Source organism: Orbicella franksi, chromosome 2, assembly GCF_964199315.1.
Source record: "Orbicella franksi chromosome 2, jaOrbFran1.1, whole genome shotgun sequence".
Lineage (NCBI taxonomy): Eukaryota > Metazoa > Cnidaria > Anthozoa > Scleractinia > Merulinidae > Orbicella > Orbicella franksi.
Genome location: NC_138146.1, coordinates 11,804,302 through 11,827,011, shown reverse-complemented (window position 1 = coordinate 11,827,011; position 22,710 = coordinate 11,804,302). Strand labels below are relative to the sequence as shown.

Below are 22,710 nucleotides of genomic sequence, written 5' to 3'. Positions count from 1 at the left end.
GGATCTGCGTTGCTACAACGGTTGAAAATGAGGGAGAAAAACTAACAGCGAAAGAGGAAGAGGAGAAGATAAGAAAGAGGGAGACCGGGAAACAGCTGCATGCCGTATATCACCTCAAAGTGAACGAAATTGCCGAAGAGTTCCGCGTGAATAGGCTTGAGCAGGAAAAGTATCTCAACGATGAGAAGCGCAAGAAAGGCGAGCTTCGACAACTGGAGAAAGAGATACATGACAGGGTTATCGAGAGTGTCAAACTAGAGAACGAGAGAATTCAGAAATTAAGGTGATTTAAGCTTATATATTGATAAATTTCCTGTATACGCAACAACTGACACAACTCTCGCGCGCTCATAGCTCGATGAAGATAAAATTACCTGCAGTCTTTACAGCATGTCTCGGTTGATATACGCACAGCGGTTTTTACCTTACCTGTGAGGAAGCCCCCCACCCCCCTCGAAACAGAACACAGAGACACTGTAGCATGAGCTATCAACTTAATTCCAGTCTGGATCCGCACGGATCCAGACCTTGAGCTAAGAGGAGGGGGGGGGGAGGGGGTGTTGTTTTACTTGCCCTGCTGGCTTTTCTTCCCTCTGTCATGTCTTCTTTTTTTACCGAAAATAAGGTGGGAAGGGGGCCCAGGCCCCCGAGTTCCTCCCCTAGATCCGCCACTGAATTCAACTTTGCATATTGACACCTGTGGTGGCCATAGCCAGACTACTAAAAGCGACACCAGCATGTGGTCAAAGCCAGCCATGAACCCATGAACTCTAGACCTCAAATTAAGTTTGGTTCCCTAACCAGTCAGCCCTGCTGCATTTTTGTTTCATTGTTTTATAATAACGTTTTACATCTTCAAACAAGTTGACCCTTATGGCATGTACAGTATATTATGGAGGACTGTAAGTGACCTCCTCAACAAAATGTCTTCATTCTTGTTTTGCAATTTCCTTTCAACCCATTGACACCTCATTTCACACTCAATTGACTCTATCACTCTGATCTGGTATCATTGGAAAGATGTTTTCCTGCTGCAAAACTTGAGTGTAGGTGATGCCACATTTTGCCAGCAGTGGAGCAGAGGCTAACACTCGTCACAGCTGGTTACGGCCGGCAGAGGCCTCAATGGGTTAAAGAGTATCTGAATTCCTTCACCAGAAACACACACCTCATGGTAAGGTAAAGATAAAATCTGCATGCTGGCCCATACCCTCTCTTCTGTTTATTTGCTGTGATACTGTTGTCATTGATCAAGCTCATAAATAGCTACATGTTCATAGATAGCTACAACCATGGACAAACTGTGTTGGAAAATGCCAAAAACATAAACTCGTAACCGTAATGTAGAGAATAAGTGCCAGCACCCCCATTCCCCCTTTCAATGTTGGAAAATGGTAAAATGAAAACTTGTGTGTAGGGAGGGGCAAAATGTGTATAAAATGAATTTTTTCAACCCTTGTGACCAACTCTGTCAACGCCTTTTCACTTGACTAATCACAACGATATTTGGCTTCTGTAACAGCCAGAAGCTAAATATGAATTAGGGGTTAAATGGAGATCATGTGATCAACGGGTGACATCACAATGATGTCAGTCAATTTCACAGAGTAGCATTGGTGTGACATGTAAGACATGCTGGCTTTTTGAAATTGATTGCCATCTATTTTAACACAATTCTCACCAGAACACAACGAATACATGTCGATCTTTGTGTTCTTTTCAAAATCCAATGAGCGGCACAAATTTGCACTGTTTTACCAACGTGTTACAGTGTTGTGTGACACTTTTGAAACAGATTACCATCGAAAAGGACATAATGACGTCACAGCTCAGTTTGTGAATCATTTTGATGGCGGCATTCAACTACGCACACAAAAGAACATAAAATTACAGACTCTTGCTGATTGTAACATAAATTGCATGGTTTACAACTGCATTATAAAGAAAAGGTAAAAGATTTCTTTTATATTCAAGGGTTTAGCATTTGTAAACCATTTGAAATTTGTGACAGACAAGTTATAAGTACAGCCAAAGATGTATTCTTATACAGGTCGGTATCCTGTTTCCAATTCCTTAAACAATTTTTTCTAACCATATCTATGACGTCACAGTTGCGTCATAACCACTTGTTCAAAAACCAATGTAAACCGTGCCTTCTGACCCTAAAAGGTGTGTCTGGAATGACAATAGCCCATAGCAACACCCTTTGAAAGATCTTAAAGTACTTCTTACCTACGTACAACGTTTTGGAGGAAAAATGGGCTTTTTTTGAGATATTTTTAGCTGAGATATATTTTATTGCTTGTTACATGAGGTAGAAATGCTAAAAACCTCAATTTTGAAGGAATACGAAAGCAGCGAATCAAGTTAGGGAATTAGGCCATAACCAGATATTAGCAGTCATTTTATTGAGCAAGTAATACATAGTGCGTGAGCCGTGTTTGGTTCGAATTTGTAAATTTCAGTGTAAGTTATGGGCATTTAAAGTATGTGAAAATTTAGACACCCATGGACAAATTGTGTCGGAAAATGCCAAAAACATAAACTCATAACCATCATACCTAGAGAATAAGTGCCAGCACTCCCTTTCCCCCTTTCAATGTTGGAAAGTGGTAAAATGAAAACTTGTGTCAGATGAAGGTGTTTTGTCGACATTGCACAGGGGTAGAGAGGGGCAAAATGCGTATGAAATGAATTTTTCCAACCCTTGTGTCCAAGGTTGTTGGTCTTTCACTTGACTGTCAATGCAACCCAACAGTTTCTTTAGAAACCAATACTTTATTCAAACAATTGTGCAGATAGCTGGAAGTTATTTTTATTACTAATTTGTTTTTTCAGAGAAGAAAGAACTGAAAAGCAAACTCTATCAAATGAAGAATGCAACAAAGAAAGGGAAAAAATCAGGAAACATTTTGAAGAAAGGCAGCGACAAGAAAGAATTCAACTTGTGAGAAAAACTATAGTAAGTATATTATACAGTTTAATGGTGATATTTCAGACTCTCAGGTCAAAAGAAAAATAGTAAGAAATAGCAAAGCTTCAGATTAACTAGGTCAGTGTTATTAAGTACTCAAGCAGCATGATGGAATGACTTAGTCAGTGTGTATCTCATATACAGCCTTTCTTTTAAAGGGAATCTAGGCTAAAAAAAGGATTTTGTTCCAAATCACAAGCTGGTGTTCGTGTTTAATTGATTCAGCGATTCGAAGTTGATACCTCATTGCCTGTTTTGCTGGGCATTTCCCGTCAGCTATTTCAGGATTTCAAATTTCATGTGTGCCACCATTGACGTCAATGTGTGGTTGGACCTTTTTAAAATACAGCATTGCATGAATCAAGAGATGAACAAAAGACCCTTTTGGCCTACCTTGTGTCACTTGTTTTAGAGCACAGAGAAATCCACTGCTAAACCAAACAAGTGTAAAATGCAAGCATAATGCTAGATAAAGTGAACAGGGGTGCATTTTCACTTCCTTTTTTTTTTAGAAATACTATTCAGTCGATTCAACTCTATCTGGCCTGATCTGACCGGATTTGATTTGAGGCAAATTTTAATGCAATATGGTCTAAGATCTCATAAGTGACCACCTCATGTAAGCTACCACCTTCGGTTGACATTTTGGGTGGTCACTTATGGGAGGTTCGACTCTATCAACAAGCAAGTAATTTTTGTGATTTATACCTGCTTGTTTATTTGCAGAAAATACGCATTTATTGTTAGTTTTTAATACACTAATTGTGATCTTAAGATTTGTCTACATGACTAAAACCTGTCACTATAACGTTTTAGCCTGTCATTTGTTGTCAAAATTGATTAAATCACAAGCTAGTTTTGTGAACCATGGACTCGGACACAATAAAATTCTTTAAACAGCTTGCCACAGTCTTTAAGGTCTATATGCATCCCTGTTATAAAAGGAATACATAGAGTGTCTTGAAACTGTACAGCATGGTTGCCAAAATCAATAGCACCAGCTGCTGTCAATTCAACATTTGTTGCCTGTCTTTTGTAAACAAAGTTTTTTAACCCTTGAGTTTCCAGAACAGCCCTTCACAGGAATCATCCATTGGGAACACAAAGAATGGTTACCAGGAATCAGCAAACAGGAATTCAGCAAAGGTCCACTTATACCTCGTGTCCACATGACTTTGGTCATGTGGACACAAGACTAAAAGGGCTTTTAATCATCTATAATTCACATTCCAGATGAATATGCTCAGTTCCAATGACAAATCTTCTTCTGTAGACTCCATATTAAGATCTCTGCCAGCACAAAAACATCATAAATTACCATAAAGTAAACATGGCGACACCCAGGTCATTTAAACTGAAAACCAAACACTCTGTATTCGAACCACTTACAGACATATGAACTTACACCTTGTTTCAGTGTTACATGCATAACCTTAGGAGACATCTTGCAACCATCTTTTGACTTGCCATCTTTTGACATGCTATGTAAACTGCTGAAAGACTTTAACTGTGAAACTGGCGATTTTTCCGGTTATTAGCAGAATGAATGACAAATAAATTACTGACCTCAAATGGCTGAAGAAGATGGTGGACTTTCCATGTTTCCAGATTAACACAAGATGATTCAAATGATTTGAGTGTAGCTGATTGGCTCACAATAATGACTTCCACTAGAATTGGGCTGATACTAACCTTTGAAAGATGAAACATCCAAAACAGTTGATTCATCTCTCACAGAATGACATCATGATACTCCTAGCTATGGTTGCCGGATTGTTGCAATATTTAATAAGATACAATTTATATTCAGTAATTCATATTTTTATTCAGTAATCGTCATTTTATATTCAATGTGTCATATTTTTGTTCACTAAACTCATTTTTAATTCGGTGATTCATATTTTTGTTCAGCAATCGTCATTTTATATTCAATGTGTCATATTTTTGTTCAGTAAAACTCATTTTTAATTCAGTCATTCATATTATTGTTCAGTAAAACTCATTTTATGTTCAATGATTTTTATGTTATTCAGTAAATGATAATATAATCAACAATGTTGTTCAATAAAATTCCCAATTTTTGTGCACGCTGTCAAAATTTTATTCAACTCGTCCGATTTTTATTCAATAATTTCCGCTGTCCTATTGGTCAGCGGATCACTTTCGCGCCTTTTTGAAATCACATGACCCTCTGTTGTACCAAAATGGCAGAACATACTGAGCCGATGTTTACCGCAAAGGACGTGGAAGAGGCTGTTCAAAGAGGAATTCAGAGAGGTATCGCTTCATTTAGAAGCGAAGGTAAGTCTTCCAGCACTTTATGTTCCATTTCAGAGTGTCTGGTGGAGAAAGCAAGAGTAGCTTTCATTTGTATTTAGTGTACGTGCGCGTAATTGAGAATGGTATTTTTTTTCTCTAAAAGATGTCTTGCTTTAACCACAGATATGAGACTCCCTGGTGTTACATCAACTCCTTTACCTGGACGATCACTTGTAAGTGGGGCAATCAGTCGAGCTAGGGACCTTCTGCGATCAAATATTGGAAGTGTTAGTAGCTCCTTGGAAGCATCAGTAGCTCAACAGCCAAAGCATAGAAGAATTGGTCATCATTACACTAAGAAGTCAGAGAAACAACCAGAACAAAAGACCTTAGAGGTTTCGGTGGTTGACTTTATGGCTCTTGAAGAATTTGTCGATGAAAAGGGAAACATCCCTCAAGTTGTTCCAGACTATAATTTAGGAAAGGAGGATATTCTGTTTTGTGGAACTGTTGATCTTATGACTAATGATAAGGAATATGCAATAAGATCAAAGATAACCGAAGTATTGGCCACACGAATTCCTGGTATATTGCCAGATGATTTTTCTTTTGTTAAAGTGTCCAGGAAGCAAGTGTGTACACCAGCATGCAAAGAGGGGCACAAATGGGATTTCCCTCAAGTCAAGACTATAGCTGGGCAGAGTAAGCTGTATGTTCGCCTGCAAAAACCAAAAGCTCTAATCGGTGTGGAAAAACCATCAACGCTGAGTGACCTTCCATCTACTTGTCCGCTGTCTGTTCCTGAGTCTGCACCAGATGTACAGCTGGTAAATGAATGTTTTGCAGGAGGCAACATGTCTGCATCCTCACTGTGTGACCCTCAGCCATCAACCTCAACTGGCAGAGTTTCATCAAGCACCATGAAAGTAAGTCCTTCCAGCATCAGTAACAGAGGAACAGGATCACAATCTGCAGCTGTCAACATCTTGACCTGCAACCAGTCTCTTGATGAGGATGAGCAGAAAGACATAGAAAAGCTCAAAGCAATGTTCCCTGATGAAGATGAGTCATACCTCTCTGATGCTAGGAGAAACAACATCACTCTAAATGACACAATTGATGATATTCTTGGCGTTGAAGCTCTTGAAGGTTGGTTTTGCTTTAGATAAAGTAAATGTGCTGATAAGATAACTCTTAGAACCTTGGTCATGGTATAGCCAACATAGATATCATGCTGTGCTATTGAACAAATTTGTTCTGCACAATTAGGGTGGAGCTGTACAGAATCTGTTATTTTAGTTAGAAATTTAAAATTAACTTGTTATGGCTAATAAAATTATTTACTCGAACATCATTATATGGTTAACTTGAAAGGTGAAAACAATAACATCTGTTAAAAGCTGGTAATTGTGGATATGTTAAAGAATACCAGTGAAGTGGAGTTGATGTAAATGGTGGGTTTGCCTTTTTCAAGTAGAGTAGAATATCAAGTCAAAAAATAATTTAGAAATTGCTCGTAGCTGTAATATTCTTGATATTTCTTTCATGGTCAAGTATTTCCAGTGATGAGGACTAGTTGTTGATAAGTATTATTTCGTTTGCAACATAAAGTTACATGCATTTGTATTTCTTACTGTATGTGTTTTCTTTTAATTCTCAGTTCCAATTTGTTTTAAAGATGCACTGGCATCGCATCGTCGGAAGTACGGACCAGAAGAAGGGGTTAATCGAATAAATGTAGACAGAGAAACTCTGTGGGAAGATAGCATCATTACTTTTAAAAGCCCAAAATTTGACACCCGAGGAACTTTGCGTGTAAGGTTTGCTGGCGAGGCAGGATTAGATGCAGGAGGTTTGAGGATGGAGTACTGCTCACTACTTGCAAAAGCCATTTTTTCGAGGGAAGCATCCTTGTTTGAAGGGTCAACTGACAGATTTGTTCCCATCTACAATACATCAGCCATCCAATCTGACATTTTTGGATTGGCTGGAAAAATGATGAGCTACATGATTGTTCATCATGATGTGTCATTTTCTTGCATGAGCCCAGCTGTTTATGAGTATTTGGTAACAGGGGATCTTGATAAAGCAGCATGATTGTCTTCTGTGTTGGATGTGCCCGATTGGGATATACGTGAAATCATTTCAAAGGTAACAATGTATCCAAATTATAACTGAAGAATTACCCTAATAGGTATGATTATCCACTTGCTGTATTGCCTTTCTCTTCTTCAAGTAGGAGTCATCAGATCTGTAGTAAAGAGGGTAAAGGGGGTTCCCTAAAACTGTGTTATAAGCAAGTTCCTCTGCATACACTTCAGTTTTATGAAGGCCAGTATTGGATATAAGACTTGTATAGCTATCATGAAGTAATAAAGGATGTAGAAGAGCAACACATGTTGTCCTTGGTTCACAAGTGACAACTCAACATAATCCATTCCGAATTTCTAAATTTAACTCATTCTTAGTGTTATTTTCTTATCCTCCTCTCTGATGGTGACACAAATAACTTGCAATGTATAACTTTGATTTGAAACATTTGCCATCATGCAAAATTTTTGTTTTTACAATTTGACAGCTAAATGACATCAAAAGTGATGAAGACTTGAGAAACTTCTTACTGGAGAATCCTAATGTTCGTGACATATTGAATGTGGCTGGCTGGGTCAAAAACATCACTATGGCAAACAAAGGATATGCTGTAATGAATCTCCTCATTCATGAAGTGCTGACAAAATGGAAGGTTGCTTTGGATCAGCTACGAAGGGGACTGGATTGCTTGGAAGTTCTGTCTCTGATTCAGAAATACCCTGAGGAGATGAAAGTTTACTTTGTCAAGGCAGATGGTGAACACTTAACACCAGATATCATGATCAAGAAAGTCTTCGCAAATGCAACAGGTGAAGAAGACAGTGAAGAGAAAGAAAGAGCACAAAAGTTCTTTGTACAAAGTCTTGGTGCCTTGTATGATGGTAAGTATTTCTAAATTAAGGAGTAACAACAATGATGCTGCAACCTTCTTTGAAGCAGTGTATTGAACAAGAAATTGGGTTAATGACCAAGTTTTGGAGGAAAGCAGACAAGAGATCTCCCTTGCTGAAGGCACATAGCCTCCTGGGAGGGTTGTGGATATTGGTCCTGAAGCAAGCCTGTTTGCCACAATAAATGATGAAATACGTGATGGAAATTCATGCACACATTATGGGTATTTTGTATTTACACACTGTATGCCTCAGGGTTTTTTAATGAAAATGTGAAAATGGTTGATAAAGTGAGGAAACAAATCGCTGCAGAAATTACTCAGAATCCAGGCAATACCATTTACAGTGAGCGTTATTTTGCATTGGAGCATGTCTTCAAGCTTCCCCCTCTCTCCCCCTCCCCCTTCCATGGTTAATTCAGCGTGATGGGCACCTGTCTCCCTCGCTCACGACTCAGGTTCCAGGATTTGCCAGGATTATTATTATCATCGTCATTATCATTAATATTATCATTATCATTGTTATTGTTGTTGTTGTTGTTGTTATTATTATTATTATTATTATTATTATTATTATTATTATTAGGGTTACAAAACAGAGGAAATTCTTAATGCAGAGTCCAACATTATATGTTACAACCATTTAAACCTGAATTTCAGTGTGAACTACAACTTACACTGATGGGTAAGAGTTTTCCTGTTGATAATGATTGTAGATGACCAAAAAGGATTTTGACTATGTTCATTCTACATGTAAGTGAATGATTGTTTTACTTTACATTTTTAGACTTAGACAGAAGTTAAGATCTTGTTTAAGGTGACTCGAGTCAAGCAACTACTTTCTTTCTGAAATTTAATTTACATCTGCAGATCAGAAAGATGATGGAATGAGAAGAGTCCTTATGTATGTGACTGCACGAAACAGTCTCCTGCCATTAGGATTAGAAGAGAGGGTAGAATTAGTCTACAAGATTGATGGTTCTTCCACATTTTTTGCCGAAACCTGTCTGCTCAAGCTTCAAGTCCCAGTGGTGTTTGACTCTTTCCGTAACTTTTATGAACAGTTCATCTTTGTTGTTGATTATGGGTACGGAGGCTTTGGGTGTGTTTAATAAAATACCTTTGTGAAAATATTTTTGGCAGTTATTACAGCAAAATTAAAAGTAAGCTGCCATTGAATTAGAGCCAATGTTTGCACTAACTTGTATAGTTGACAGTTGTGTTACATTAGTTGAACAGTTTTGTAGTTGACCTTACAATGAAACTTAGGATTATAGGGCATAGCCATCAGTCAGTAATTTCTTTCTATTTCCATGACAGAAATTACAGCAATTGAACTTCATTTTTTAAGCAGAAGATTTATGGGCACTAGAAACAAAAACACAAAAATAGGCTACAATTAAGTTTTCCTTGTTATTGTTCAAGTTATACTGATGTTTCTCTTAATCTTCATATCCCCAGAGTGATTGGAAATGATAAATCTCCTTATATCAGTGCTTTCCAATGTCCAGCACAAACTTAACAAATGTATAAGGAAATGTGTAACAGATGGATAAGAGAGTATGAAAGGTCCTCATGAGAGCCCTGAGATCTTAAGATTTAGAGGGTTAACAGTAGAGATCATTGCTTCTATTGGTCGGTGGTGGGATGTTAAGATTAAGAATTTCTTACAAGTAGAAAATATGTTGATGTTGATGTTGATAACTTATCTTGACTTATAATAATTATGCCAACAACCAAAACATAGACTTGTCGTTTACAAGATACCCAACTGATAAAGGGAAATCGGCATCTCTAAAAGTAAAGGAAGGAAACCTCAATAATGCACTGTCTTTGTACTTGAGATAGATGTGGAAAGTAAATAAAAAGTTTGTTCTTGAATGTTAAACAATTGCTTTAATTTTCCAGCCTTCTTCCTTTTCCTACAGTACAGCCTGATAACAGTATTTTTCTAATTGAAGACGGTATACATCACTAGCCTTTCACACAGATGTTTGAGGGGGACGAATTCATGACAAAGCCGTAAAAGCACCTGTGCCTGTGTGGGAGGCAATATGCATAACAACTAATATACAATTAATATAAGTGAAGTTAAGATATAATAACAACATAATTATACATGATTGATTAATCTCATGGTATACTTCAGGAATAGGGCATTGAAACTGTATAAAACAATACAGTACAGTGAACAATGACTTCCATGTACCCAATGCCCAATTCCCAAAACAACCTTTTTGAAATGATTGTAACATATTTTTTTGCAAGTATACAGTGCATAATAACACCCAGTAAACTGAACGAATTCGAACACCTGAATATTGCAGTTTTCTTTGTCCTAATAATAAGCCTGACCTCCTTGAAAAAATGGCCAAGGGGGATGGAACTAATGGATTAATGGACTATGGATGGATTAATGGACACAGTCATTTTCCTTTAGAGTCTGGATTAACCAGGTTTCACTGTACCTGAGCATTTACTCAGAGCCCCCAGTAATGTGATACAAAAAATGATGGATCAAAACAGACTATAAGATGATAAAACTAATAACTGATAAAAATATATTTTAACCCTAAGTTGGCATAAACCTGCATTCAAAGCAGCTTGGCCAAGTTCAGTAAAAAACCTAAACCTGAAAGGAACCTCTATCCATGGCCACTTGATATGGAAGGCCAAAGTACCCACACGTATAGTAAATTTTCAAAGGGAACTCTGTATTATGGGGAGAATTCCCAAGGAAGAGGTAGCATACATAATTCATGTGTTATGGTAAGAGTTAAGTACTTAAAATATTTGCAAGTGTTGGGAAATCTGACTGGATTAACATTGTGATTCTAAACCCTAGCCCTAAAAGCACTAAACTCTTCACAGACCAGACCAATACTCTTCCTGTTTTGCTTGTGAATGGAGTACCATTTTCCTTGGAGGGTATAAAAATGTGCAGAGGTACATGCCTAGTATACGACTTTGGCAAGTCACTCCTGATCCCATACAAACTACCTTGAGGATTCTGTGTACATTCAGTTTTACAACAAAGAAACCACTTGCATGTACAGGTCAATCCCATAAACATTTGACTCCTGAAGTGGATTTACATTTTGTTGCAACAAATTCAGCATGTCTTGTTGAATTGGGCATCGTGGTGGGTCTACCTCAACCATGTTTACTCTTTCCACTGGAAGAGGCCCATCCCAGTCCACTCCATATAGATCAATGTTCTCTGGAACTTCTTCACCAATAGCTGGATCACGAAGGGCCGTTTGTCCTTCATTACTTGGGTTGATCATTCCATTGATCCATATCTTATTAGGACTCCAGTTGTTTTCTGTGCGAATGGGACGATTATTAAATGCGGCGGCAAACTCCTTTAATGCATAATTAATGCGTGCTTTAAATATGTAATGCAAAACAAACATATGCTCACTGTTCTCCAAATCAAGACTTCCACTTTCCTCCAATGCGTAAAATACACAGTAAAATAGGAAAACAACACACCTAAACACCTCACGCCAGAGTCTCTCTATCCTCTGGTTCCTAGTAGAGGAGCCGGCAATAAAACTACCACGGCCTTCACCCCTTACTTGTACCATCAATGAAGCAACAATAGAGTTCTCACCCCCATGATCTCCTCGAACACATGAAGGCCATCCAAATTCTTCTGCTGCGTTTTGAAACAGATCACCTACTGTTTCTGAACGGTTGTTGTCAGCACAGAGTAGGTATAAAATTCGTCTTGAAAAACCATTGATGCAGCCATGAATAACGAACTTCCATCGAATTAGGGAATGATGGCCGTCAATGTGCCACAGAGAATTTGGCCCAGGAATGCTATATACCCTTCGTGTTGTCACGCATGCCCACCTTAATGCAGTGTTTTCTGGATCAACACGAGTGAGTGACATCCTAATCCTATCTCTTTGAACCCTCAGCCCACGAGACCTGATAAAACCAATCAAATAGGATTCTCCTGTTGTGTTTCCATGCCGAGAAATATATCCTCTAATTAGGGCATCTAGTTCATCATCTGAAATATCCGAATATCAACTTAAGTGCTCCAGATTGTACTCTCTTACCCTGCTATACAAGGTCCAGCGCGAAATTCGTAACATCTTCGCAATATCTGTCAATGTGTAGGAAGCGCTCCAGAGGTCCTCTAGTACTTCCTTCTCGATGACAAAGGGTGGTCTTCCTGGGTTTGCAGCATGATTCATCTCGCGCAATCCAAAATCTGGCAAACTTACAGTCCTTCGTCTCATTTGGCTTACTTTGGCTCCCCAGTATTGGCATATATCTGTAAGCAAACCACACAGCTGCCCTAACACTTGACCAACGTTCCTGTCTAAATCCAGTTCCATATCAACTATTGCACGCAGGACAGATACCGCCATTTCTAGTCTGTTGAGGACTAGTGCCGCTTCGTGGAACCCTAAATCAGAGTTATTATCTTGGATTTCCGTCTCCATCAACAGGTTATCAATGGAGAAAAGTACTTCCTCCCATGTAACCTCCAAAATCGCCGCCATGATTTTTTTAAATGTAACTTTGTTGATCCGCTGACCAATAGGACAGCAGAAATTATTGAATAAATCGGACGAGTTGAATAAAATTTTGACGGCGTGCACAAAAATTGGGAATTTTATTGAACAAAAACATTGTTGATTATATTATCATTTACTGAATAACATAAAAATCATTGAACATAAAATAAGTTTTACTGAACAATAATATGAATGACTGAATTAAAAATGAGTTTTACTGAACAAAAATATGACACATTGAATATAAAATGATGATTGCTGAACAAAAATATGAATCACCGAATTAAAAATGAGTTTAGTGAACAAAAATATGACACATTGAATATAAAATGACGATTACTGAATAAAAATATGAATTACTGAATATAAATTGTATCTTATTAAATATTGCAACAATCCGGCAACCATACCTAGCCTTAAATTGATGTCAAATATATTTCAGTCTTTCATGACTAAAAGTCAAGTCAGACCATAAAGAAGTCTGTTGTGCTTACATTTTTGATGTAGGCCAGGTTACATAGCATGTCAAAAGATGGTCGAAAGATGTTGCCCATACATATAACACTGAAAGCGGGTGTAAAACTCCAGGATCAGTTAAACAGAACCGTTACGTAAGTACATGCACTGCTTTTCAGCAAAGATTCCCTGTAAGTAATGTGAAGTAAGACCTTTGAAGTTAAAGGCAGATCATGTAGGAATGGATGCTTTGATAGTCAAATGATGCCTGTAAATTTTCTTTGGCCAAGAGCCAGAAGAGAACATCTAGAAATGAAATTAGTCACGGTGCAAGATTAGAACAGTTTTCAATTGACTGTTGTAAAACCAAAACCAAAACCAAAGTAATCATTCTAGCCAACCACAAAGGACATAGACAATACAGTGCACCAATCAATACTCAAAGTAGTTATATGTAACTGAAGCGAAGTGAGGGAAAACGTATGCAAACGAGTCAAAATTGGTGTGGTTTTACTTATGACTGGATGAAAAAGTAGCATAAGTTTTTAAGCCAATAACAAAGCAGAGTGAGTGCAAAACCAATTTTTGACACTCAAATGAAAACCGCTTTATTAAAAAGCAATAAAAAGGTCAAATTGGTTGAACTTGCTCTTTGAACTCTACCATGGCCATTCAACTAAATTCAAAACAAAGTGTAAAATAGCTGGTAGTAAATCATAATAAAACGAAGGCAAATTTTAAGGAATGGGTTGAAGTTCAAAATAGACCCTATTCATAAATGGCTGTTAATTAAAAATGATTTGTTAGTATTGAAATTAGCCCAACTAATCTCATTTGCGAGTTGATAATTCAAAAGAATTTTTACTCTCAAACGAGGTTAGTTGGGCTAATTTTAATGCATACAAAATGATTTTAAATTGGCAGCCATATATGAATAGGGTCTATATTGGGTGTTTAGGATAACTCCAACTTTATGCAGAACCATACTAAGAAATCCTTATGTGGTGGAGGTGTTGTTTTAGAATAAGTGTATGGATAGATAGAACTGTTAAGATTTTTAAAAAAACAATTGCAAAAGGGAATGCAAAGTCTTTCTTCTCTACTCCATGTTCCCCAAACTAAAGGTATCTTCACTCAAACTTACATGTAGCCTGCAAGCAGGCTTACCCCTTTTTACCAGACTCCTCCCACCAAATCACTTTGCCTGAATGAACTTGCTCTTCACTGCTTGCGTGTGTCACTCAGAGGTGAGGCTGCAAACAGGCTATGCTCAGACTCAGGTCAAATTGTAGTGTACTAACAAAACAATCATTGAATATAAACATATTTAATTTTCCTGCCAGTTAGGAATTTTTTTTATGTTAATTTGCAATATTTGTTTTGTCTGTTGGAGTGCCATCCCTGTTTTGGGTGTCTACTCAAAGCTAAGTGCATCGCCACTATAGTTGCACATTTAATTAAGTGTCCCATTTAAACTTTTTAATTTTTGTAATAAAACAATATCTTTTGTTTTATGATCTGATAAAAGGTCAGATGGGTCTCTGAGGCCCCTTCTATAAGTCACTAGTTGGCATCCTCAATTAAGTTTATTATCATTCATCCAAACATGAAAACTATCAAAGCATTTTAAAAATCCAAACGGTTAAATAAATAAAGCGAAGCTCTGTTAAAAAACAGAGGCTAAATGTACCTGTGAACTGCTGAGTCCTTGGATGTGGTGGTGGGGAGGGGGTGGTTAGTGCATATCAAGCTGTGTAAACCAGGTACTTGTGTAGAAGGCGTTTTCAGTGCTGGCTACATGTAGTGTTAATTGTAGTCATTGTACACATCAAGATCTTTATGAATGTAACCTACAATTTGATGGAATGTATAGCATTTATGTATAAGAAACTGGCAGAACACAAACATTTAAATTTCCATGTTTTTTTATCTTGTGCAGGAGGAAAGCGAGAACTGGGTAACCAGGGAAAACTTAGAGGAAAAGATCACTTATTGTCTGGAACATGAAACAAACTACAACTTTGCTCTTTCACCGACTGGAGAGAAACATTACTCAACTTCCCCACCAGGTTGTATTGATACTGAAGAAAATGCTCCTGGTCCAGCTGCTTATTACCCAACAGGATTACCCTCAAGATCTGCAAATTAACTTCACTTACTACCTGTATTGTACACAAAAATAAGTGCCATAGCAGTGAATGGAACTGTAACTTGTTAAATTTAGCATACACTTGCAATCTATTTTTTGTGGAGCAGCATTTTTCACATATTGTTGTCTGACCAACCATTGGGTCACAGTCACTAATGGGAGTAGAAGATACTGGAGACAATTTATTAATAAAAGATATGTGTATTCTTGGTTCGTTTGCCTTTTATTAGGGTTTATTGTGGGCTTATGCAATATATTGCATAAGCCCATACAGCTGGCAAAATTTTGTGAGTTTGAGGACGTGATGTCACGTGACAGAGCTTTGGGAGCATGAATATTCTGACAGGTAGACTGGTTACAAGTAATTTCGAGTGATTGTTTTCGAGAGAAAGCGGCCATTGGTATATTTGTGGGACGTAGTCGTTGCCAGTTCTTGCTATATTTCGTTGCCATTTTACTCCTTTGTACAGCTTTTTGCGGAGATGTGGTTGCAGTTTTCAAGGTAAGATATTTCCATTTTTCAATCGTTCTGTCGTACTGTTTTGCTATTAGTCTTCTTCCTTTCATCGGATATCAACTTCACTGTACTCGTGAAAAGCTTACGAGATGTCTCCTTTATTCTTTGTTTTTTCATTCAGGTGTGGCTGAGCACGTTTCCTCGGCGATACAGGAGTTGTTTTGCTCATGCAAGCTGGGCTTTCAAAATACCGACGTCGATTCACGTAGAAATATATCTGTCACACCATCGATCGCGAGAAATCGGGTTGTGCATTTCTGTGTATTTCCAAAGTTTTAATTACTCTTTCGATCTCCTTGGTAAGTGAAATTTTCCTAACTGTCTTTTCAAGTAAGTCGTAATGTTTTTTAAGTCTCAGGGAGGAGTGTGCATCTATTGATGTATATATCAAACGGCAAATTAACTCGCCGTTTTGTTGTCAATAGTCTTCTCGCCTTCGATTCTGTTTTGGTGAATCAAAAGAAAACAGGAACTGAGCAGTCAGTGTTGTCAGCAGACATTGAGCAACATGACCATGACTTGTCACAAAATAATTGTACCGAGTTGTTTAAATCGGCGGCCTTTGTGCCACAAAATAAATGTACGAGTTGTTTAGCTCGGCGGCCATTGTGCCACAAAATAAATGTACCGAGTTGCTTAGTGAATTAATTAGCTCGGTGGCCATATTGTGTCACAAAATAAATTTGCCGTGTTATTTTATTCATTGTGTCTTGAAACCCGGCAGCCGGAAGTGTTAAAAAAAAAACTACATACTCGGCGGTCTGAAATTACTATTAATAGCATTTCCATCGGAACCAGCTGAGAATGCTCGACCTCTGTGTACGAACTAATAAGGCTTCTATCTAGATTGAATTGGTCACATTTCCTCGGCATTGAGGCACATAACATGACGAAGTCCACCACAAGTTGCCTGCCATTGTTGACACCAAGACCTACTGAGTGACAGCGGAGTTTGCAGTTCTTAGAACTGTTGGCTATAAAGCTACATGTATTAAAGCACCTTATTTGATATTAGACGGTCAGTTTAAAATGTGTTTTTAATAGATATAAACTGAAAAAAAAATGCAACACTCATGATAGTCAAGGACTTTATGGTTTAAAATTTTTGACTGCTGGGTATCTAGTTTTTTGAACAACCATGCCCTTGAGTCGAGACTTAAATAGTATGCTGAAGCTAAGAGAATTCGTCAACTACAAAACCAAAACGTTATTTAGAATCGCTTGGCATTTCTGAACAAAGATCTACTATTCTAAGAAGAATTGGATTAGTTTTTCCGTGGAAATTCTATACTATGTGACAACTGATGCGTTATTGAATACTGCTATAACGTGACGAAAATGATCACTTGAACATCCAATCCAAAGAATATCAAAAGCGGACGTTTTTAGAATGTTATTCCGAAAAGTTCCTCTTTTAGTGCGAAGCCCGAAGAACGGAGAACTATTTAGGTTAGAATATTGAGAGCGCGATTAATCCTTTGAATAACAAATTTTCGCCAAAAAATACCGTTTTTAACCGTTTTGTCAGGTTTTGTTGGCTGCCATGACGCTAAATAAGCCTAAGTTTTACTAACAAAGCTTTTTCTTCGACCAAAAGGAGAGATTTTTCGAGGATTACGTACAACATTGAGCAATATTTCAATTCTGGGCATGCGCATAAGCCAAAATGTGGACTTCTTTTGCCATTAACCGTTCTCAATTTTGTTTGTTACCCCTTTCCTTTCTTTTTTTCTCCGCCCTTTTACTCTGGCTACCTTTTGCGTTGCATGTTCTTCCTGGCTGCCGTTAAAAGTTGGATGTTAATTATGGGCGAAGCCTAGAAATGGACCTTGATCAATCATAGGCATAGTGGACCATTTTACCACCGTTTTTGCACCAAAACAGATAACGTTTTTCGATTTGCGACGTCGGAATGTCGTCGATATCTAAACCTGACCATTGTAGGGAAAGGCCTACTACTATCTGCTTATCAAGAATATCTGATGACATTTAAATTGATGACGTCACAAGTGGTACAATTGGGGCTCAAAAGTCGAAAACGCGCACGTCGGGGACGCTTTCTATTCAACCAAAAATTCCCAAAATTTCGAAACGGGGAAAATGATGTGAATTTCCTGGGAAAGGTTCCAGAAAATCCGAAAATTGTTGAATTTCCGAAAGGCGAACCATGTAACCGAAAGTTCCGGAAATCCAGGGAGGAAAGTCAAATGGAACGGAATTTCCGAAAATTTCGGTTTACCCTCAAGGTTGTTGGAAGGCGCCCCAGATGTCAGTACCTTTATCTGTTTTTAACTTTTCTCAGTGGGTGGGGCTGTATCGTTGGATCCTGGTCTGGCTGCAGTATTGTCTTTGTGATGCCTTGTGGTAAATGATGTGGGACCCTTGGTCCTGTTGGGGTATCTGAGAGCATTGCTATACTGGGGGTTTTATCCAATGACGGTGTGGGTCACTGCAGTCGTTTCCGGTCTTAGTAGGGACCGTGTTCTTCGATAGAGAGCAGCTGCACTGCTGGACCTGATGATGTAAGACCGGGTTCCCAGGTTTGCGAGTGGTGATCATACACGCAGACGGTTTGGTCAACCTCGAATGCTTTCTTGTATGGTGGAGATTTCTGGTTTTAATAATGAGCTTGTTTGTGGTTCTTGACAGTTAATGAACTGATTTTCACGGCCTTATAGTTAGGGCTGTTGAGAAGGGCCTTGTGGCACACGGGTAATCTAGTTATGAATTTTCTATTGGTATGAAGTTCCACCGGGAGCAGCTGGTGACCCAAAGGCGTGGTTCGGTAGGACAAAAGGACGAGATATGGGTTTTCTTTGTTTTCGTTGCAGTTTAAGAGAATGTTTTCCAAAGACTGGACCATTCCCTTAGCATTCGTACTTTGGGGAACTATTGATGTACTCTTCTCCATAGGCATTCATGAAGTTCCTGAATTCTGCTGAACTGTACTGTGGCCCATTGTCAGTGATCAGCCGTGTAGGAATCCACGGTCTCCAAAGGTGCTTTTCAAATGTTAATAATTGCGATGTTCAAGACTTCGGGTCTGAGGGTGGAGGGTACCGCAATGTGGTCCCTTCTTGTATATAGCCATTCTCAATACTCAACTATTCTCTGAAATTCCAATAACCAACCAACGGCGGAAGCACTCTTCCCTTTACTGTCGCAACCTCCAAAGATCACTTCTCTAAGTAATGGCAATCTGGGATCCCTCACTGTCTCATCACGGATCTGTTGTTGCTTTTGTTGGGAATTTGGGAGATTTTTTCTAATGGGGAAGACGGGACCAAATGGCACGGAATTTTCTTAGAAAAGTTTCCGGAAATCCGAGATTTGTTAAATTTCCAAAAATGCGAACCATTCAAACGAAAGTTTCGGGAATTCCGGGAAGAAAATGAAATGGAACAAAATTCCCGGTAAGAAATCTGCGAAATTTGAATATACCTCTCGAGGCTCTACTGTTTTCCCTGAAATTCGGAAAATGCTGTTCCATTCGTCACTGGAAATTTCATCGAATGCAAATCGCCCAACATTTTCCTCTGTACTAGTGTTAACCTTGAAGGTAAGGGTATAGACCTCCGTGTATCGTGAGTGTCTGCTGTGACTCGCCTTGCATTGCCTTACCTTTGTCGTAGCTTGAGCATTCGCTTGTTGCAGCATCAGGCTGTTCTTTCCGTAGGGTCTCGCGGGTCATAACGTCTGACCTTTTGGATTGGCAAGCTTTGCTGAAATGACCACAGTCGATTGATCAGCATGTTTTGGCAGCCATTGAAGGAAAGTATTCTTCACCAGCAAGGTTTTTGTGACTTTCTACCGTATAATTGTCTGGAATTTAACGTTTGCCCCGTCAGGGATCATGGTTACGGACGCCAGCTAAGTCTGGGGGTAATGGTTCCTTTCGGCAGTTCTGAGAAAAAGGTCCAGTGGTTATGAATGATCTATTGAACAATTCTTTACGTACTGTGCTAGCTGTGAGTTTAAAACGCATCACATTACCATCGTTTTCATAGAAGAAGCATAAAAACATTTGTCATCCTATGTCCTCGTCAAACGTTATCAAAACCTTTCTTACCTGGGTGTGAGCAGTCATTAACACGCGTAGATCTCTTGCTTCTCTGCCGCTATGCCTTTTGCAAAACTCTTTTCTCTAGCCCTAGAACTTGAAAACGGTAGTGCGCGGCTGTCAGGTTCTAGAATTTTGTATGTGGGAAATAAACTCAGGTATAGTAATAGACTGGCTGTTACATTTTTTATTTTTTTCTGATGACTTTTCCATTGTTATGTTAAATGGCAGAACTTGTGAGCAACAGATCAGCCGCACGATCGGATTCGACAACTTGTACACGCCTCTCTTAAATCGCTGTTAACTTCCTTAGCCGGTTCATTCCATCCGGAGCATACTTGAACATTTTTGGTGTCTGGAGAATACCTTGAGTACGTTCGCTGCTGCTTTGGCTGAGACAGTTTCGTTTTTGATTTGCGATCCAGGTTCGTTCTTTTTAAACAATGACTTTCAAATATCCGAGCAATTCCATTCTCTCGTCCGAATTTTCCCAAATCAACCTATTTCTTCCTCTGTATTTTCAAGCTAGCCCTTTTTTCTCTTCCTGAGAACGGTTTGTGCTGTACGTAGTTGCATCGAATTGCATTGAAACAATTTACAATGAGATGCTTTTCCCACCATCCAAACCAAGAGAATGTGTTGCAGAAATGTGGAGAAAGAGCAGAAAGAGCAGGTGCAAATTTATGGAAATTTTAAAAGGCCTCTTTTCCTTTAATATGTTTTGCGGGGAAAATTACCCGTATTTGGGTAAAAATAAATAACGTAAAAATACAAACGAGACCTTCGTGGGGGGTCTAATAAGTGAGAAATCCGATTATCGCTAACTAGCTTGAATAAGAAAATTGAGCTTGGCACCATATCAGGAACTGATCATTATTAGAAGAGGGTCTGGAAGGGGGGCTCCTGATCCCGCATTCCCGCTATTTTTTCATGAGAATCCCGCATTCCGCACTTTTTCCATTACTATCCCGAATCCCGTTTTTCTTTCCCAGAAAAGTACATTAAAAAGTCAAATTTCTACAAAAGCTAATAAATGTAAGGTGTAGATTGGCCCTTTCGATTGAATTTCCACGTTTTTTTTCTGCAAAAAAGAATAGGTTTTTGTACCTCAGTATGATTTAAGAGCCGGGCTTTTCTTCGAGGCATTTACTGTTAGCGATTTCTGCTAACCCAGTGAGAGTTTTCAAGAGCTTCACGAAGTTAAACAGGTTTTTGTGTTCGTCGCCGCTTAGCGGAACATTGAATTTCTCTTTGTGGATCGCCGAGGAATTAGAAGTATTGTCGGTGGCTGCAAGATAAAACGAGACCAAAACTCTTACTGTAGCAGAGCTGGCATCACTATTTGCCATATCCAGAGCCATCTAGTGGTTAAACTGTTGGCAAAATCCCTTCAAGCTTCAATAAATGTGAACCTGTGAAGAGACTGAAGAGCTTGAGCAATTGAGCATCGAGACAATAACTGGCATGCTGTTACACCACGTGCACTTTTCTGGCATCTGGTTGAAACAAAATAAAATAGTTCCAATTAGATAACTATTAACCAGGCACACTCTATAGTTTGGTTTAAAAGGAGACACCACTTAGCACTCACCTGATTGGTTCGCTTTGGCCGCTAGAACGTTCATTTGGGTTGTGACAATTTCCCGAATTCCTGACAGACAGGTAAAAAAAAAATCCCTCCTTCCGTGCCCAAATTTTGGCGAGTACCGCTTCCCGGAGAGCAGACAAATCGCGGATCCCGTCAAGATATTTATCGTTTTCCCGATTCCTGCACCATATTTTGGTCAAATCCCGGATCCCGAGAATCGAGTACCGCTTCCCGGAGAGCAGACAAATCGCGGATCCCGTCAAGATATTTATCGTTTTCCCGATTCCTGCACCATATTTTGGTCAAATCCCGGATCCCGAGAATACCCTTCTAGACTCTCTTGGAATGCCCATAATTCTACAAAGTTTGGTGCCTGTATCAAAAATCGAACAATTCAAAAGCTTTGCCGCTGGACTAGGGACTAGAGACAATACACAACAACACACTCAGCGTGGCATGTTTGGGTAATGGTATGCTGCCGAAATTAGGTTCCCTGCTGAACGGCAGAGCGAAATCCGTTTAGAGAGAAAATGAGGTTTACGGCAAACGGGAAACATTAACCTTTTGCCGTCTGTCCTAAGTCTGTTTTTAGTCACTAGCACAGAAGAGGTGGAGTATCCTGTGACTAAGATATTTTGTTTGGACCGGTTTTGGGTTAGAGGAAAAGCAAACAAACTCAGAGGCATTTTTTTCCGCTTCACGTCAATCGTGAGATCTCTATCTATTACCAAAAAAGTCTATATTATGTTTTGACCTTTCTCACCACATTTCGTGTTTGCATGGAAAGGACATGAATTGATTTCTTCAAAGACTACAAGTATTTATTTTCCGTGACATGAAAATTCCTTCTCTTCCAACCGTCTTTTCTCACAAGCCTTCCACTTAAGACTTTCCTGTTGTGGCGGAGACGGCCGAGTGAGAGCAAGGGTCTGGTCACTGACTAAACTAAACTACGAGCGAACAAGATTGACGAAGCCTAAAACTGGGCAGTTGTAAGGCTATATAATTAACTTTACTTTTGTCTGCCTGAGAATAATTAATCAGCTGTTTTTAGCTTTAACACGGTTGTGATTCCCTAGCGTGACACTCAGAACACAATATGCATTCCAATCCCAATTAGATCTCTTATTTATTACCTCATTTGAAACAGGTTGTAGTTGAAAGCTTGAAGTAATCACCAAATATACGT

General features: G+C 38.8%; 5 protein-coding genes across 6 annotated transcripts in view; 3 read left to right on the top strand and 2 right to left on the bottom strand.

Annotated features, from left to right (window-relative positions):
• The window catches only part of LOC145478000 (uncharacterized), a 21,875-nt gene extending 142 nt beyond the window's left edge, over positions 1-21,733 (top strand). Inside the window, exons 1-3 of one of the 2 annotated variants that reach the window (XM_081455883.1) lie at positions 1-283; positions 2,839-2,962; positions 15,147-21,733. The exon at positions 1-283 is cut by the window's left edge and continues 136 nt beyond it. In XM_081455883.1, coding sequence (XP_081312009.1) covers positions 1-283; positions 2,839-2,962; positions 15,147-15,356 — 617 coding nt within the window. In that variant the 3' untranslated portion in view covers positions 15,357-21,733. Of the gene's footprint in view, positions 284-2,838; positions 2,963-4,035; positions 5,062-15,146 lie in introns of those variants that run through there. The other variant, XM_081455884.1, reaches the window with a different exon arrangement.
• LOC145477998 (uncharacterized) lies at positions 5,140-7,351 on the top strand. The gene is made up of 3 exons (XM_081455880.1): positions 5,140-5,275; positions 5,417-6,382; positions 6,894-7,351. The coding sequence occupies exons 1-3, from the start codon at positions 5,158-5,160 to the stop codon at positions 7,328-7,330; spliced, it is 1,521 nt and encodes a 506-aa protein (XP_081312006.1). The 5' UTR covers positions 5,140-5,157; the 3' UTR covers positions 7,331-7,351.
• On the top strand, positions 7,914-9,325 carry LOC145478001 (uncharacterized). Its single transcript, XM_081455885.1, has 2 exons — positions 7,914-8,205; positions 9,084-9,325. The coding sequence occupies exons 1-2, from the start codon at positions 7,914-7,916 to the stop codon at positions 9,323-9,325; spliced, it is 534 nt and encodes a 177-aa protein (XP_081312011.1).
• LOC145477999 (uncharacterized) lies at positions 11,240-12,115 on the bottom strand. Its single transcript, XM_081455881.1, has one exon. It carries the CDS (start codon positions 12,113-12,115, stop codon positions 11,240-11,242), a length of 876 nt encoding a protein of 291 aa, XP_081312007.1.
• Positions 12,254-12,736, bottom strand: LOC145478002 (uncharacterized). The gene has a single exon (XM_081455887.1). The coding sequence runs from the start codon at positions 12,734-12,736 to the stop codon at positions 12,254-12,256; it is 483 nt and encodes a 160-aa protein (XP_081312013.1).
• Positions 21,734-22,710: the final 977 nt, after the last annotated feature.

Coding starts and splice junctions, on each gene's coding strand:
- LOC145477998 (XM_081455880.1), top strand. CDS start 5,158: ATGACCCTCTGTTGTACCAAAATGGCAGAACATACTGAGCCGATGTTT. Junction 5,276..5,416: donor CGCTTCATTTAGAAGCGAAG/GTAAGTCTTCCA, acceptor CTTTAACCACAG/ATATGAGACTCCCTGGTGTT. Junction 6,383..6,893: donor TGGCGTTGAAGCTCTTGAAG/GTTGGTTTTGCT, acceptor TTTAATTCTCAG/TTCCAATTTGTTTTAAAGAT.
- LOC145478001 (XM_081455885.1), top strand. CDS start 7,914: ATGGCAAACAAAGGATATGCTGTAATGAATCTCCTCATTCATGAAGTG. Junction 8,206..9,083: donor TCTTGGTGCCTTGTATGATG/GTAAGTATTTCT, acceptor TTACATCTGCAG/ATCAGAAAGATGATGGAATG.
- LOC145477999 (XM_081455881.1), bottom strand. CDS start 12,115: ATGTCACTCACTCGTGTTGATCCAGAAAACACTGCATTAAGGTGGGCA.
- LOC145478002 (XM_081455887.1), bottom strand. CDS start 12,736: ATGGCGGCGATTTTGGAGGTTACATGGGAGGAAGTACTTTTCTCCATT.